Source organism: Esox lucius, chromosome 11, assembly GCF_011004845.1.
Source record: "Esox lucius isolate fEsoLuc1 chromosome 11, fEsoLuc1.pri, whole genome shotgun sequence".
NCBI lineage: Eukaryota > Metazoa > Chordata > Actinopteri > Esociformes > Esocidae > Esox > Esox lucius.
In genome coordinates, this window is record NC_047579.1 from 5,461,392 (window position 1) to 5,479,513 (window position 18,122).

At 42.6% G+C, this 18,122-nt stretch overlaps 2 protein-coding genes across 3 annotated transcripts; both read right to left on the reverse strand.

The window, feature by feature from the left end:
• Positions 1–1,889: 1,889 nt before the first annotated feature.
• Positions 1,890–13,516, reverse strand: LOC105031443 (ferritin, middle subunit). Of its 2 annotated transcripts, XM_020051256.3 has the most exons (5): positions 13,430–13,516; positions 5,532–5,627; positions 5,125–5,271; positions 4,144–4,269; positions 1,890–2,125 (listed from the first exon to the last, which is right to left on the reverse strand). In XM_020051256.3, the coding sequence occupies exons 1-5, from the start codon at positions 13,499–13,501 to the stop codon at positions 1,970–1,972; spliced, it is 597 nt and encodes a 198-aa protein (XP_019906815.2). In that variant the 5' UTR covers positions 13,502–13,516; the 3' UTR covers positions 1,890–1,969. The 2 variants fall into 2 exon arrangements, with proteins under 2 accessions (XP_019906815.2, XP_010904173.2); XM_010905871.5 differs by lacking the exon at positions 13,430–13,516 and having other exon boundaries at positions 1,894–2,125; positions 5,532–5,768.
• Positions 13,517–15,412: 1,896 nt separating this feature from the next.
• Positions 15,413–17,582, reverse strand: LOC105031442 (ferritin, middle subunit-like). Its single transcript, XM_010905870.2, has 4 exons — positions 17,266–17,582; positions 16,599–16,745; positions 16,108–16,233; positions 15,413–15,851 (listed from the first exon to the last, which is right to left on the reverse strand). Exons 1-4 carry the CDS (start codon positions 17,365–17,367, stop codon positions 15,696–15,698), a joined length of 531 nt encoding a protein of 176 aa, XP_010904172.1. The 5' UTR covers positions 17,368–17,582; the 3' UTR covers positions 15,413–15,695.
• Positions 17,583–18,122: the final 540 nt, after the last annotated feature.

Genomic DNA, 18,122 nt, shown 5'->3' on the forward strand with positions numbered 1-18,122 from the left:
AAGCTGGCACTTTCAATCTCAGCATCGATGACACCGTTGTTTCTCCATCCCCCCACGCACGTAACCTTGGTGTCATTCTGGACTCTACACTCTCCTTTGATCAGCACATTGAGCAGACTGTAAAATCTTAATTCTTCCATCTTCGCAACATTGCCAAACTCAGACCTTCCCTCTCCCGTCCTGCTGCTGAAACCCTAATACATGCATTCATAACCTCCCTTCTTGACTACTGCAACTCACTACTTACCGGCATCAAATCTACATCTCCATGAGCTCCAAATGGTTCAGAACACTGCAGCCAGACTACTGACTCACACCAAGTCAATCACATTTATTTATAAAGCCCTTTTTACAAAAGCAGTTGTCACAAAGTGCTTTACAGAGACACCCGGCCTTAAAACCCAAGGAGCAAACAACAGTAGTGTTGAATTTCAGTGGCTAGGAAAAACTCCCTAAGAAGGTCGAATTTTAGGAAGAAACCTAGAGAGGACCCAGGCTCAGAGGCTGTGCCGGGTGAGATATTAAGAGTCTAATTAGAATAATAAATACATTTCTCTGGGCTAAATCCAGAGTCTATTTGATTTTAGACTAGGTCAGAAGTACGACCAGGTGGACAAGGACAGGGACAGCAACGGGCCCCCCAAACCAGGTACTCCGCAGGTGTGGACCAGGACCTCATCTCCTCCTAAAATCTAAAACTGGAGGAGACTGAGAAAAGTTAGTAGTGCATTCCTCATATCCCCCAGCTCAATAATATAGCAGCGTAACACCTTGGAACTGAAACGGGGGGGGGGGGGTCCCGGCAGCATATCACCCCTATCCTCTGTGAGTTACACTGGCTTCCTATCACCCAACACATCAACTACAAGAACCTCCTATTGACATTTAAACCCCTAAACAACATCACCCCTGCCTACCTCTCTCACCTTCTTCTTCCATATCATAGTTTTTCTTTTGTTTTTGTTTGTTTTCTGTTCTATGTCACTTTTGTACAGCGTCTTTGGGTCCCTGAAAAGTTCTATATAAATATAATGTATTATTATTATATATTCAAGGCATATTTTCAAAAACCAAGTAGTATAATCTAATAGAACTTTATCTTCCTAAGAAAAATCTACATTATTCTAAGTATGGTTCGATTTTCAACCAGAAAACAAGAGAAATATACTTGATAATACATTTTCTGCAGTGTGGTTTTAGCATAATTTAACCTTGTGAAGTATTTCTGAAGTAGGTTTGTGGACACAACCCCAGTTTCTAGGTTAGAAATGACATGGATGTTGGGCTTGTAGGTGTCTTGTCAGAGGTGTTAAAGCTACGACAGAGGGGGCTGCAGCACCCCCAGCACTCATACGTCCCACGGTTATGACAGGCCTACAGTTCTGTATGTTCATACTTCCCACGGTTATGACAGGCCTACAGTTCTGTATGTTCATTCTTCCCACGGCTATGACAGGCCTACAGTTCTGTATGTTCATTCTTCCCACGGTTATGACAGGCCTACGGTTCTGTATGTTCATTCTTCCCACGGTTATGACAGGCCTACAGTTCTGTATGTTCATTCTTCCCACGGCTATGACAGGCCTACAGTTCTGTATGTTCATACTTCCCACGGCTATGACAGGCCTACAGTTCTGTATGTTCATACTTCCCACGGTTATGACAGGCCTACAGTTCTGTATGTTCATACTTCCCATGGCTAAGACAGGCCTACAGTTCTGTAAGTATGTCACCTATATGAAGAGAATAAATAATGCACACAAATGATAGTGGTCATTGGGCCTGTTACAACTAGCATTGCTTAACAAAGACATTGACTCCAGCTCAGAAATATTTATTTTGATTCAGTGCAGATAAGAAAGGATAAGTTACTCTTTAGGGTATTTAGATTCTCCATGTGCAAAGCACTTGAATAGACAGGTTCTGTAGAACATTTCTCCAGATGGTAACACTTGTATGAGGCTGTAGTTTAGCTTTGGCTCCCCAGGGAGTGCTTGTCAAACAGGTACTCAGCAGTCTTGTTGTTGGCTGTGTCCATCTTGGTGAGGTTGGTGATGTAGTTGCCCAGCTTCTTAATTGCCTCCACCTGCTTATTGAGGTAGTACTTTTCAAGGAAGTCACACAGCTGAAGAGGGATAGGTCAAAGGTCAGCGAGAGCGTCACATTATCCACATTGTCCAAGATTGTGCTGGTTTGATTAAGGTTAGTGCATTATCTAGTTGCTCAATTGCTTTTACATTCTAAGGACTAAAGTGTTTAGTTGACATGCATGCAGTAATATGTACGTGACAAATAACATTTTATTTTGTGCACAGATATTCTGATTAAATAGCACAAGTGTCTGGTGGAAATGACAAAAGGGCAGAACACTACTTCAATTTGGCAGGTTTTTCCTATTTAAGTATTAGCTGTATTTTATGCAAATGATTTTGCACCCATTAGAGCATAACTGAGGTATCCTCTGTTAGAGCTTTGAGCCAACAACTAAAATATTGTGGATTCAAATCCCAGAGCCAACAACTGTTGATATGCATTAGAGTAAGGCATAGAACCTTGTAACACATGTCAGGGTGGGAGTGTGTGCTAACTACACTGAGTGCACAATTATTAGGCAAGTGAGTATTCTGATCGCATATTTTCTCCAAACCATATAAACTTGAATGCTCATTGGATTAAATCATTTTCAGGTGATACATATTTGTGTAATGAGGGAGGGTGTGGTGAAAGTGAATTACACCTTATTTCAACGTGTGCATAATTATTAGGCAGCTTCATGCCCTCAGGTAAAATGGGACAAAAAAGAGATTTAACTGACACGGAAATTCTAAAATTGTAAAATGCCTTTCAGACGTATACAACACTCTTGAAATAGCTAAACTATTGATGTGTGACCACCAGACAATCAAATGTTTTGTTGCGAATAGTCAACTTGTGGCACAGAAAATGCATAGAGAAAAGACACAAATTAATTGCAAAAGACCTATCCTCCAGTGCCACCATATTCCAGGACTGCAACCTACCTGGAGTGTCCAGAAGTACAAGGTGTCAAGTGTTCAGAGACATGGCCAAGGTCAAGAAGGCTGAAAGAAGACCACCACTGAATAAGATTCACAAGTTGAAGCGTACAGTTTGGGCAAAGAAATACCTGAAGCCAGATTTTTCATGGGAGAGACTCTTGATGGACAAAATGGATGGGCCCGTGGCTGGATCACTAATGGACACGGCACCACTTTGAGGCTTCGAGGCTCTAGCATGGTGGAGGAGGGGTACTGGTATGGGCTGCTATAATTAAGAATGAGGTAGTTGGACTTTTTTGGGTTGATGATGGACTGAAACTCATCTCCCAAACCTACTGCCAGTTTCTGGAAAATACTTTCTTCAAGCAGTGGTACAGGAAGAAGTCCTCAGCATTCAAGAAGGCCATGATCTTTATGCAGGACAATGCTCCATCACATGCATCCAAGTACTCCACTGTTTGCTAGCAAGCAAGGGCCTCAAAGATGCCCAAATAATGACCTGGCCTCCTTCCTGTCCTGACTTAAATCCTATTGAAATTGTGGGCCCTTTTCAAATTTGAGATTTACAGTCAGGGAAGACAATACACCTCTTTGAACAGCATTTGGGAGGCTGTGGTTGCTGGTTCAGCAAGAGTTGATCATGAACAAATCAAAAACTGACAGACTCCATGGATGGAAGGCTCATGGCAGTTATTGAAAAGAAGTGTGGCTATATTGGTCACACAATATTTTAATTAATTGTTATTTTGTGTTACTTTATTTGTTAGACTTACTTTAAAAATGTAGAATAAACAAGTGAGTTTGGAGACATTTTTTTTGTGATTTAGTTGCCTAATAATTCTGCACACCAATTGTTGCCTGATAATTCTGCACTATGTATTCCTCTGAGAAAGATCAAAACTCTCTTTTGTTAACATTCAGGTTTGAGGTTGAATTATATTTTGGATTGACATAAAGCATTGTGATTTTTCAACAATAAAATAAATCTTGAGGAATATGATGTGCCATAAATAGTTGTGCATGCATTGTAAGTCACCAACAATTAGTTAACAGAATTAGACAACCTCCTATATTCAACATGTCATGCATGTCCAGTTGTGATCACAGCATGGAGGACATTACTTACATGGGGGTCGACCTTGTCAGAGGAACTCTTGTGCAGGTCCAGCAGGGCCTGGTTTACAGTCTTCTCCAACTGCAGAGCACACTGCATGGCCTCCAGCCCACTGCCCCACTCATCACGATCAGGCTTCTACACAGGACAGATGGAACACAGGGGGGTTAGGGACCTACAGTTAGTCATTCTCTAGTAACAGTTAGGAATATAGTTAAACAGCATGAGGTATCCGAGGCCATGGTCCTCAGTCGGAAAAGGGTGGCTTGCCCACTTCAGGTTGGTGGAGAGTGCTTGCCTCAAGTGGAGGAGTTTAAGTATCTAGGGGTCTTGTTCACGAGTGAGGGAAGGATGGAACGGGAGATTGACAGACGGATCGGTGCAGCTTCTGCAGTAATGCGGTCGATATATTGGTCTGTCGTGGTGAAGAAAGAGCTGAGCCGCAAGGCGAAGCTCTCGATTTACCGGTCAATCTACGTTCCTACTCTCACCTATGGTCATGAGCTTTGGGTCATGACCGAAAGGACAAGATCCCGGATACAGGCGGCCGAAATGAGCTTTCTCCGCAGGGTGGCTGTGCGATCCCTTAGAGATGCCTCCACCTGCTTATTGAGGTAGTGCTTTTCAAGGAAGTCACACAGCTGAAGAGGGATAGGTCAAAGGTCAGCGAGAGCGTCACATTATCCTTCGTCTCTGATGGTCCAAGATTGTGCTGGTTTGATTAAGGTTAGTGCATTATCTAGTTGCTCAATTGCATAGGGTGAGCCTTATAATGAACTCAAACATGAACATACAGTATGCAATATAACAAATACTAGAAGTCTACAGTTTTAGAAATACACGGTTCTATGTAGAACCACAGTGTTCTTAGGCTTGTCTTCATTGATTTAACAATGTCAATCATGGATCCCATGTCTATGTAGAAGATGTTAAAGAACACTATATTATAGAAGTCTACAAAGTAAATGAATGTTCTGACACCCAGCTGCTCACCTTGATGTCCTGCAGGAAAATGCGTCCTCCTCTCTTGTTCTGGAAGGAGAGCAGCTTGTCAGCGTGCTCACGCTCCTCATCGCTGTTCTCCTTGAAGAAGTGAGCGAAGCCAGGCAGAGCCACGTCGTCACGGGAGAAATAGAAAGCCTGAGGGGACCAAACAAAACAGTATAGTAAACCATGGCAAACCAGACATTACATTCTGTTCCACAATTGTGTCCGCTAAGCATGGTGGCAAAGGCAGGAAAGACAAAGCTTGACAGCAAAATATAATCCAGAAAGACCATTCCCACAGATTTTGTTCGTTTTAAGACCGATTTTTCTGTATAATTTGAAGGTTACAGTGGAAAGGCAAACATTTTGACCCAGGCCTTTTTGCACCAGAACTGTCTTAGTGATGTCCTTACCATTGATTTATAGGTGTAGGAAGCAAACATCTCCATGTTGATCATCCGGTTGATGGCTGCCTCACAGTCACGGTGGTAGTTCTGGCGGATCTGAGACTCCATTTTGGAAGATTTTCTTTGTTTATATAAAAACGGTACTTGCTATTAAAGTAACAGTCAGCGTTTAAAAGTCAGTCCAGAATTTTTGTGTAAGGCTTATGTAGAATTATTTTGATTCACTGTTGTTGCAAGACCTTTATGTGTTTAAACCACTGAGCATTATGAAATGAAAGGCACTTTGCTCACTCTATTTATTGTAGCAAATGGTATACGTAAGGGAAATTGATATCACAGAGCCAGGCTCCCCAACCCTGTTCCTGGAAATCTACTGTCGTGTAGGTTTTCCCTCCTACTCTAATTTAGCCCACCTGATCCTTATAATTAGCTAGATGAAAAGCTTAACTGGGTTTGTCACAACTGGGGTTGAATAGAAAACCTACAGGACAGTAGATCTCCAGGAACAGGGTTGGGCAGCCCTGCCATAGAGCATATCCAATCATGTTTTGAATTTCTAAGTAGAATAGGCTTATAATTTGACAAATTAGGTAAATTGATGGTCTCTTATTACAAAGTAACGCTATAATATTTTAGTGTGAACAAAAGGTGCTGCTGTCATGTAACTAAAGCTGCTACTGTTACTAAGGTGTTGTATTTAAATTTTTTATTGTTACCCTCACCCATCCAACTCAACAAACAGAAAACAATCAAAAGCTTCACCTCTGTAGTGATCTGTGGTTTACAGGTACAATATGGTGTCATAGTTAACCTCATTGGTCTTAACTCTCCAACAGCCACAGATAAGCCTATAATTATAAATATGTTATTGTTTCATTTTGCCTTACATCCCTCCATTCTGCTTATATAGTTTGACAGTCATTGCTGGACTTGACTCCAAAAAATATCCACAGATGCATTAGACCAGAACAGATTATTTATTTTTCAGTTTTTTAGAAACTAGTCTGCACAATTTGGCCTGCTCAATGTCTCAAATCAACATTTTGTAGCTAGGATTCTGTATCATTTCCTAATATGCAATTGTTTTAATCTCATCTAGATATTTGGGTTTTGGTACATTCCCATACTAGTAATTTTAAACCATGCCTGGCATTTGATTGGTGGCAGACACACTAATTCAGTAGTACATCTAGGGTTAATGTGTCACTTCGGTTATTTTCTTTGACGGGGCTTCCAGATTGATTTGACAGGTGGGCGGGACATCCGGTTTGTAGGGTGGGACTTCCGGTGTGACGTATGGACTTCCTGTATGAAGTGTGTTAAGACGGGACTTCTGGAATGACATACGCATGTCTGGAGACTTTGTAATTTATGATTACATTGATGTTTGATGTTTTACAACGATTGATAAGCACCCCGGATCAGTGTTATAACAGGTGGGTTATGTTTAATGCTTAACAAATGGGTCTTAGGGTTCTGGAATGTTAAATTCCCAGGCAATAAATTAGTGTTATATCAGCGGCAAGATGTTTGGTGTTTAACACAAGGGCGCCAGGGTTCAGCAATGCTATAACCCCCCCGACATTTTATGTTCCGATATGTGCTACAACAGAAGGCCTACAACGGGTGGGTGTTAACCTTTCATGTTTAATGGGATGATTGGCGTGGTCTGTGTATTTAAACCACACAGACATTGTGATGCTCATTCAGTCTTGCCTGAGTAAACATACCTACACAATACAAAACATGGAGGATTGTGCGGAGATCAATGTTTGGGTGAAACACCCTTGAAAGCTAACAGCTTAACTGCTGCTCTGCAAGTCAGCAAGAGATTACAAATGGACAGCAGAGACGCAATCAACAAGCCAGCCCCGAAGAAACCGATGCAGAGTTTATCCCAGATCCATCATCTACACCGGGATATGTTTGCACGGGAATGGAAGTTGGATGACGGTTGGATTGGTGGATACATTTCATCCCAGGGGGCATCATTGACTGGTATCGGCAGATTATAAGGTTACTCATTAATCTGCCCATCTGCATAACTCACCAGGGCATCTATTGTCTGTCGAGCTCTTTAGAGTTCAAGAGGTTACACATGTGGGGGAGGACATCTTGCCCCTTGTGTGAAGCCTAGGTGGTAGTAGAACAAAGGGAATGAGTTTTATTTACATAGGACAGCTGAGCAGCCTCTTACCACACCCCTTTTAACCACAGCCTCTTACCACACCCCGTAATAAATACGGAATGTTCATGTATCTACTTCAGAGAGACACCTCGGATGATTATTTTGTAAGTGTTTGACGCGTCTCTCTATTTGTAAATACGCTTTTAATTGTGCCAAGAGCATTTTGTCTCTGTACTTACTCTTTTAAATGTTTGATTGATGAAATTACCATCACATTATTACATTTTTGACTCCATTATCGAAGTGTCAAACTGGTGACAAGTCATGGTTGACTACTATTAGGAAAATGGTGTGGAAATGAATACAGCAGAGTTGACAGGTGTGGTGAACCAATTTTAATCTAGGACCCATTTCTGTGGTGTGCTGGAATGCGACCAACTACTTGAAACAATCCGAGATGTTGCATCAATGATGAATGTAATCACCCCGGTATTACAATCATCATGCCATGGCCTCTGAAAACATCCCCCACCCCAATGGCCTTCTATCGTCAGCAATTATATTGGTTGCTGTCAAACTTTTAACCAGATTCAACAGGTATGAACGTCAACAGGTGTGAATGTCAACAGGGGCCACTAATGACACAGCTGAACGGGTGTTGAAGTCGCTATCCATCCTATAATGTGGATTAGTACCTGTAAGGCCGTAAGGCTGTAATCAGGGAGCAGTACATGCTTGTTGTACACAACTCTGTAACTCTTAGACACTACTAGTTTTTTTTATTCACCCAAAATATTCTTGTTCGTTTGTGCTGGTTTGTGCCGGTAAAAGTTTCGTTTGTGGAGCACAAATACAGAGCTGTCTATAACTATTTTTGATCTTGTGACCATTGATTTATCTATTTTATTCAGTCAGCCTTATTCGTAGCCTATAGGTCTAATAAATATTAACATTCATTTGATTTAATTTCTGATATTTTAAAACCCAACGCAGCACAAACGAAAATTTTAATGGCACAAACCTACGGTGGCCCTATTTGGCGCTGTGTTTCATGATTTGTTGAAGTGTTTTCGTATTTGTTGTTGTGTTCTGCACTTCAGGGCCACCGTACAAACCAGCACAAACGAAGCACAAACAAACAAGACTATTTTGGGTGAATTTGGAGAATGTGGGGGTGCTGAGTGACCTCAGATTGACCAAAAAATATTATTTTAATATTTAAAAAACCGAAGCAGCACAAACAAAACTTTTTACAGCACAAACCAGCACAAACGAAGCACAAACAAACGAGACAATTTTGGGTGAATTTGGAGCATGTGGGGGGGCTGAGTGACCTCAGAGTGACCAAAAAATATTATTTTAATATCTAAAAAACAGAAGCAGCACAAACGAAACTTTTTACAGCACAAACCATCACAAACAAACAAGACTATTTTGGGTGAATTTGGGGGGGCTGGCATGTGGGTGGGGCTGGTGACGTCATCTTCTATAATAAAATTTCTCCATCCATCCATCTTCTTCCGCTTATCCGGGGCCGGGTCGCGGGGGCAGCAGTCTAAGCAGGGATGCCCAGACTTCCCTCTCCCCAGACACTTCCTCTAGCTCTTCCGGGGGGACACCGAGGCGTTCCCAGGCCAGCCGGGAGACATAGTCCCTCCAGCGTGTCCTAGGTCTTCCCCGGGGTCTCCTCCCGGTGGGACGGGACCGGAACACCTTCCCAGGAAGGCGTTCCGGAGGCATCCGAAAAAGATGCCCAAGCCACCTCAGCTGACCCCTCTCGATGTGGAGGAGCAGCGGCTCTACTCTGAGCTCCTCCCGGGTGACCGAGCTTCTCACCCTATCTCTAAGCGATCGCCCGGCCACCCTGCGGAGAAAGCTCATTTCGGCCGCCTGTATCCGGGATCTTGTCCTTTCGGTCATGACCCAAAGCTCATGACCATAGGTGAGAGTAGGAACGTAGATTGACTGGTAAATCGAGAGCTTCGCCTTGCGGCTCAGCTCTTTCTTCACCACGACAGACCGATACATCGACTGCATTACTGCAGAAGCTGCACCGATCCGTCTGTCAATCTCCCGTTCCATCCTTCCCTCACTCGTGAACAAGACCCCTAGATACTTAAACTCCTCCACTTGAGGCAGGCACTCTCCACCAACCTGAAGTGGGCAAGCCACCCTTTTCCGACTGAGAAATCTAATATTTTAAAACCCAACGCAGCACAAACAAAACTTTTACCGGCACAAACCAGCACAAACGAAGCACAAACAAACAAGTCTATTTTGGGTGAATTTGGAGCATGTGGGGGGGCTGAGTGACCTCAGATTGACCTAAACATATTATTTTAATATCTAAAAAACCGAAGCAGCACAAACAAAACTTTTTACAGCTGAGTTGATTGGACGGTGCTTCACTGCACCGTATCAGTGCGTGGTATCAGCATATTTCTATGAGTATGAGTACAAGAGCCCAGTATCGACCCGATACTGGTATCGGTGCATCCCTAGCTTGGGAAAACCATAGCTAGGTTGGCATAAATCAGCAAGCGTTCGGAGGCCTGCTGCCGTAAACCGTCCATGCAGGGTCGCAGAATAGACAACAACCAAAGGGATCAGCAGGTCCCAAGGTCACCCCAGGTCCCTCTTCACGCGCCAACTTCGGCAACCTCCAGGCCTTCATAACTGCATCATAGAATTCAGAAACACCAGCCAGTTTCAGCCCCTGCAGTCTCATCAGGAAGAGCTGTAGATCCAGTCCCAGACCACCAGTCCTCCTCAGCAGTGCAAAAGCCAGTTCCCTCCAACTGACACCTGTGTGGTATAATAGTCTCTGTGCTGCTCTCAAGGTCGACAAGGACTTGACCACCCTCCCAAACCTGTAAAAACTGAACTGCCACTGTCAGCCAGTGTTGACCAGACCAGAAGACGTCTAGCCTACTCTGTAAGATGGCCAACCGCCCGGCTGGGGGATTAAGAACAGCAGCTTTGTGCAATAGGAAGGACGCCACCATGTTGGTTAGCACTTGTCCTCTATACGACACCTGGGAGAGGAGCCACCTCCACTTCGTCAGCTTAGCCACCACCGCTTGAGCCACCCCTCCCAATTCTTCATGACCCACCGCTCCAAACCAACACCTTTAAACATGAAGGTATTGCCAGAATATCCCTGTCATCTCTTAACAACTGAGACATCATCAGCATAAGCAGACACCACCAAGCCTGCCCTCAGTCTCATGCTTGTCCAGTCCACTTCCTGCAGTCTCCTGCGTAACAGACCCAAAAAAGGCTCAATAGCAAGGATGTACAACTGTCCAGATAGCGGACATCCCTAACAAAACTCCACAGCCCACCCCCGCATCTCCCCCATGACAGAAGACACCATCAGCCATACGTAAACATGTAACCCTAGCTCTTACCAGTACCCCCTTTGCTTTCAATTGAAAAAAGCACCCAGGTCCCAACACAATTCAGCTAAGTTTGAAACCAACCCCACCCCATTTTGCCCCAGCAACTTAGCCTCCGCCTTGCTTATGTTTTGCTTCCCCAACATTAGTCCAGACTCGGTGGAGGACAATGCAGTAAATTATTGACAGAAATGCCAAATCTGTGCCTTCCAAACATCCCACATAATCGTCTTTCTGCTACCCCCATCTCCCTCAAAAGGTGAGAGCTGATAGCTGAGCCATGGTAACATGATGGTCAGAAAACCCAACTGGGAGTATCGAGGCTGACACCAGCCTATTGCTCTGGTGCCTGAACATATAAACACGATCCAGGCGAGAAGCACTAACCCTCCCCCCAACTACCTTCACCCAGGTATATACTAACCCTCCCCCAACTACCTTCACCCAGGTATATTGTCATACTGAGTCAATACATCATTCAGCACCCCTGCACAGACTGCACCATTCTGTTCCCTGATAAAATCAATTGTGCAGTTCCAATCCCCCCCTAAAACTAGCACCACAGACAGATCTATCAGTGTCAGCTCTTTACGTAAGTACACAAAAAAGGCCCTCAATCCTCATGCCCTTTTGCACAGACCTCACAAACCTCACAGTCAACCTTCTTCTTACCCTGAGTGTTAGCCAAAAACTAAAGACAGCTCCCTCACAGTATAAGTAGGGCCTGCCACCTGACTGGGAGGACACCTCCTCACACTCCTCTTCTCCTGACTCCCCTACATCCTCTTCCTGTCCCCACACCAGACTGACCTGCACTCCCTCCTTACTCAGGCCCTGCTCCCCAATGCTAGACGAAATACCCTGGGACACCAACCCCTCCTGCAGCACACCAACCACACCTTTCCTCACACCCTTTTTCTTCTTTGGGGAGATAAGCCCCACAACCCCACCAACCCGTTTATTAAGTCCCTCCATAATCACACCTCCCACTAACCTAGCATCTGCTGCGCACCACCACTCAACCCAGCTACACTCTCACAGGTAATTACGACCCCAACCAATTTCCTGCACCAAACGGGAGCTACAACCAGCCACAACAGGGAACTACCCCTCCCTGACTTCTGGTTAGACACTCCGTCCGGCAGTCACAAGTGGCTGCTCTCCCAATCCTTGAGTCCTGTGCGGGCATGCCCTAGATCACCATATTCAAAACACTGCAGACTGTCCATACTAGCAAAGCCTGCGTACACACCATCCCCACGGATCTTAAATTTGACATTAAGCTGTTGATCTGAATAGTTAAGAAACATAATCACCAGCCTACGAAAGGAGACAACTCTTTTCGGATCTGCTCATACTTAATAAACGGCGCCAAATTAGCCACAACTACTCTTGTTGATGGCATAGAAAGGGGCGAAACCACCTACAATAGGCTCTGTGCACCAGCGTAGTAACGAACTTCTGCTTTTGTCTAGAAGTCTGCATTGCAGTTTCCGGTTTACTTACTAATACTCATTAGTATACGCATTAGTAAACACCTAAACTCACAACAAGATGATTGATACTGTTGTACGGAAAAAAAAGAAATAAACGTGACTCATTTAATTTTCAAGCTACAAGTGGGGCATAATTTTAATCAGGAGAATGTCCTCTTTTAAATAAAAAATGGCTTGCGCCATTCATTGACTTCAAACGCTAGACTAGAAATAGTCAGATAAAGGCGATTCTTTATATACTGAAATGAGGTTACAGTAGTAAAATAAAAGAGGAGAACTGTTTTGGTGCTTTTTTAGGCTATGGAATTTTAAACTTAATTCAGGTTAGAAGAGGCTAAACGAAGGTTAGTTTCAACTCACTTGCTATGGGGATGCGCTAGTGTTCCAGCTCAGCCAGCGTTCTTTTGCCGTTTTTGAGGCTAGGGTGAATTTTTATGCGTTCTATTGTCCTGCCTAATACTAAACTAAAAAGGAACACATCGCTAACTAGCTTACACCACAGTAAACTACTTACCCTCGTAGTTGTGCAGATAACTCAAAACGTAGAGTTTGAATCCCTTGTGCCGCTTGCTTGATGGAGCAGGGGACCAGGCATCAACAATTCAATGGACATCACTGATGTTTATTTTAGGCAGGTCTTGGAGACATCTACTAAAAAACAGAAATTTTGGGCGACGCGGGTGATCGCCTTATGTAAACCGGAAACTGATATGCCAACATCTGGCTAAAGTGGAACTTCGTCCATACGCTGGTGCACAGAGCCTATTCATTCCAAACAATAAGCCAACTAGCAATCAGCATACCTATCAAGGCCACCTTCTTTAGGAACACAACAATGGCTTTGTTCATTCTAGAAGCCATGTAAATATGTTCAGCACCTACCTGTTCGCCAATGGCCAGCAACACTTCCTGAACTCTAACTCTATTCGCCGGTACACACCTGAAACCTGCCATACCGTCAGGACCCAAACAAACTGCCACTTCCTGTCAAAAGCTACCTGCTAATTTGGTATAAAGAATCAAAGAAACTCAAAATTAAGGAAAGGAGAACTAGAAATTATGCAAAAAACAAATAAAACCTACAGAAAACCAAAAAAAAGCCCCAAACCCCCAACCCACAGACAGAGAGAGATAGAGAGAGAGACAGAGAGAGAGAGAGAGAGAGACAGAGAGAGACAAAGAGAGAGAGAGAGATAAAGAGTTACGGGGGAGACAGAGATTGGACAGAAATGAAAAACCTGCAGGGTGGGTTACTGTATCCCGCTCTTTGCTACCCTCTGGACTGTTTTCAAGGGCCCCATTTGGGGGGTCTCCCTTGCGTGCTGGCCCAACAGTGATGCAAGATAGGGTGTGTTCTTGCCTGCCAGAATGATTCTTTAAATTTCTACATAATTTCTTTACAAAAGTTGGTACTGACATTTCTATCCAAACCTAGCGATTTGTATGAAAGCCAACTTTTGAATGATGTTCTGAGCAATTATTAATAAATAAATAACACCAAAATTACCAAATGGCCTACCATATAGGCTATATTATCTAGAAGCTACATTACAGCCATTGTTACCATCATCACACTACAGAATTCAGTGTTACCAACAGTCGTCAACAGTTATGAATGCCTCCTGTGAAAAATATGACAGCTGCTACTCGCATTATGTCACGTGCAATTGTAGTGCCCAATCTTCATGAAACAGGTTCAATTCTTCATTGGCTGAAATTTTTTCAGTCTTGTTAATGAAAATGTATATTAATATACATTTTTCCCCCAACATCTTGTTAACATTTCCCCAAAAAGCATATAAAGCAATCTATTTTCAGAGACTTCTTTACTGGTCTTTTGAACCTTAGCCGTCTATTTTTTTATGTACTAATTTTGCAACATTAATTCTTAAGCTCAAACAAGTCCACGGAAAGCCAAATAATCTGGATATTTATTATACTCTCCCCACTCTTTTGGAATCATTAACTACCAGCAGTAAGCAAGTCATAAATCTAAACCTATATATTAATCCACTAGGAAAGAATAATAGACTTTATACAGATTGCAAGATGCTGGGGAATCGCTAGAGGGGAGTATTGAGCCTCTGATCATCAAGGACAGGTCATCTCAGTGTGCGGCTTATTTTAGCTTTCTTCAGTGTAAACGGTATAAGGTGTAATCTTTTTTTTTATCATGTGTGAAGTGTATGACAGCCACCTCATCACAAGCCAGCCACTACCTGTAGGTGCAACAGCAAATATTTTGGGTAACCTTTAGGGTGACCTTTACATTGCAGCCGTATCATAGCAACCTGCCAGAGATCCAGAAAATACACTACTTTGATCCCTGCCAGGCTAATAACAATCACAACTAGAATGTTGCATTAGGAGTCTCAAGTTATTAATACTTCCATGTTCAATTGATGTGTAAGCTCCAAGAGACCAATCACAGTATAAAGGAGCTTGTATGGCTATGTTCTCATAAATACTGTGGCACACCAATGAGAACATACCAAAAACATGAATCCAGTTGTGTTAGTAACATTTTATACTCAAGTGTAAACACATTAAATATCTTATTTTAAGGCGTGGTCTACAAAATTCATTTGGTTTGTGCCCTGAATGTTGACTGGCTGAAAATGTGTTTCAGATTATGTCACCAGTACTAGAGGCACTACATCAGGAGTACTGGAGCCAGCAAGTTGTCTATCCCTCATCATTAATTGCACCCACCTGGTGTCCCTGCTCCAATTAAACCCCCAATTGCTAGGTTGAAACAAAAAATAAAGCTACAGGCTTTGTGATTGAGGGCACTAGATTATGCCATTCTATTTGCATTGGTAATGGTTTGACAGCAATAAGGCATAAACCAAAAATAAATTCACATTAAAGGTCTTGCTCAAAATTTTATTCAGATTCAGTGCCAAGTAAGGGAACAGCTTCACTGCTTATCAAAATGACCCAAGAGAAAAGCAACTGACTAGACCGCTACAACATCCATTACTTCAGATAACACTTAGAACACATCAGGAATAACCAAAAGTAACAAAATTACAGCAGTTTTGCACTACTCATACATGTTAAACACTCCCATTTTAATAGAGGAAAAGACAGCAAGACAGACAAGAGACAGCTGGATGCTTGTAGACTGGTGGGGGAAGGGTATAGTTTAGCTCTTGCTTCCCAGGGTATGCTTGTCAAACAGGTACTCTGCCATCTTGTTGTTGGCGGCATCCATCTTGGTGAGGTTGGTGACATAGTCGCCCAGCTTCTTAATGGCCTCTACCTGCTCACCAAGGTAGTGAGTCTCCAGGAAGTCACAGAGCTGAAGAGAGAAAGATCATGTCAGACAATTTAGTCACTATCAGATGTTGGTTTTAGTGATGTTTGAATTAAATTGATAGGATGCGCCTTAACAGTCTCACTACTTTGTACACAGAATGACTTTGGTTTCATCTTTAACTAGGAAAGTCCATTGAGTTGTGCATCAGTCATCCATTGTATTAGTGTAGGTTATGAGCACTATAGGCCAACCTCAATTCCTATTCATATGATATGAACACATGTTGGACATTACTTACATGGGGGTCGACCTTGTCTGCTGCAATCTTGTGCAGGTCCAGCAGGGCCTGGTTCACAGTCTTCTCCAACTGCAGAGCACACTGCATGGCCTCCAGCCCACTGCCCCACTCATCACGATCAGGCTTCTACACAGGACAGATGGAACACAGGAAGGTTACTTACAACTGTATTTATACCAAGTAACAGTTAAACAATACATGTTGAGCCCATCTATAGGTCACAAGTACACATTGTGGCTTTGGGAAAGAAAAACATCAGTTTTGAGGTTATAAAAGAATGAAGCATTGTATTTAGGAGTATTACTGACAGGCCTATACTATCTCTCCTAGGCACCTTACACAGATAACAGGGCAGTCACATAGGGCGTGCCTTACCATGAACTCAGAATTAACAGTTCGTGACCTCATCCAAAATGACTCCACACTTTAAATGAACAGTATGGGGGGGGGACAAAAATATTTTAACAAGCTACATTGTAAGGCACACACACCTTAATGTCCTGGAGGAAAATGCGTCCACCCCTTTTGTTCTGGAAGGCCAGAAAGCGGTCAGCGTGCTCACGCTCCTCATCGCTGTTCTCCTTGAAAAAATGAGCGAAGCCAGGCAGAGCCACGTCATCACGGGAGAAATAGTAAGCCTGGGAAGAGAAAACAGTACGGTTAGAAAAACATGTAAAACATGACTCATCGTTTTCCAGGCTTTATCACATGGGGGAAGTAAGACGAAGCAGCATGACGCAGCAGTGTGACCTGAAATCATCAGGCGTACATAGTAGCCTGCCAATTAACCTGTCGTGTAGATATTCGGTCCTAGTGTACAGAACAAAATTCTAACTTAATTTTAATAACACTGGAGAAAAATACGACATTCATGCCACCTATCAAACTACCAGGATGATTAATCAAATGTATTTAAAGCCTTTTATCTCAGCAGTTGTCACAAAGTGCTTTCACAAGAGTGCTTTTAATGAAGTATTAACATAAATCGACGTCAAATTCCAGAACTACGGACGGCATTCATATAATACTATACCAGATAACGTTTAAATAATACTGGTTATTATTTAAGTGTTTTAATCACTTTATAAAACGAAATATTATGGTAATTCCTTAAAATAAAAATATAAGCCACTCTTACAAAAATCAAGATTTTCTTACCATTGATGTGTAAGTGTAAGAGGCAAATAGCTCCATGTTGATCATTCGGTTGATGGCGGCTTCGCAGTCACGGTGGTAGTTCTGGCGGATCTGAGACTCCATTTTGGCAGATTATTTTTCTTTTATATCAAAATAAATGGTACAAAAATAGAGCTTCTTATACTGTTTTGCTGTTAGAATTCAAGTAAGTGTTTAGTTATCGATCCAAAATGTTAGAGTTCGGGACAAAAGCAGAAGAGTTCCGTTCAATCACTGTTGAAGCAAGAACTTCCTTTAGCGTCTTCCCAAAGCTATTTGTAATGTAATGGTCGCCGACTGCTCTATTTATTGTTACAAACGCAATGCGTCAGTGAAATCACCCCAGTGAGGGCAGCCAATCACGTTTAGAGTTTCAACAGGATATAGGCGGATCCTTTGGTTAAAGCAGCGAATAGAATAAATCACAAATAAACAGTAACGAACGAAAAGAAGACGAAAAATAGTGCCGGAGCTGAGTAACCAAGTCATGTGATTAGGGGAAGAAATTTTATTTTACAGATGACGATTTCCATGTAAACGGTTTTTTGGCAGTGTTAGTCTGACTAAAAGCATCTAATCACTAAAGTGTTAAACCCGTTGTCTCAGGTTTGTGGCAACTTCACAGAGTGAAGAAATTAGACAGTGCTGCAGTTAAAATAAAAGGCGCTGTTATTGTTGCAAGATGTGTGAAAATATAATAGTATTATTTAAGACAGTGAGACTCATAATGGTTTAATTGAAAAATAGCATAGGTCTACATTTATTTAGGTAAAAAAAATGACTTGAACTGCCGTGACGCAGTTCGTATTCATTCATAGAGATGGTCAGAGGACTTAAGT

Bases quoted from the DNA above. Each gene is read 5' to 3' on its own strand.
- LOC105031443 (XM_020051256.3), bottom strand. From the start codon at position 13,501: ATGGCAGGTTTCAGGTGTGTACCGGCGAATAGAGTTAGAGTTCAGGAA. The intron at 5,628-13,429 runs GTAGGTGCTGAA...TCCAAAATGGAG, and splicing joins TGCTGGCCATTGGCGAACAG to TCTCAGATCCGCCAGAACTA. The intron at 2,126-4,143 runs GTAAGTAATGTC...ATCCCTCTTCAG, and splicing joins CTGACAAGGTCGACCCCCAT to CTGTGTGACTTCCTTGAAAA.
- LOC105031442 (XM_010905870.2), bottom strand. From the start codon at position 17,367: ATGGAGTCTCAGATCCGCCAGAACTACCACCGTGACTGCGAAGCCGCC. The intron at 16,746-17,265 runs GTAAGAAAATCT...TTCTCTTCCCAG, and splicing joins CTTACACTTACACATCAATG to GCTTACTATTTCTCCCGTGA. The intron at 16,234-16,598 runs GTGTGTGTGCCT...TGTCCTGTGTAG, and splicing joins TTTTCCTCCAGGACATTAAG to AAGCCTGATCGTGATGAGTG.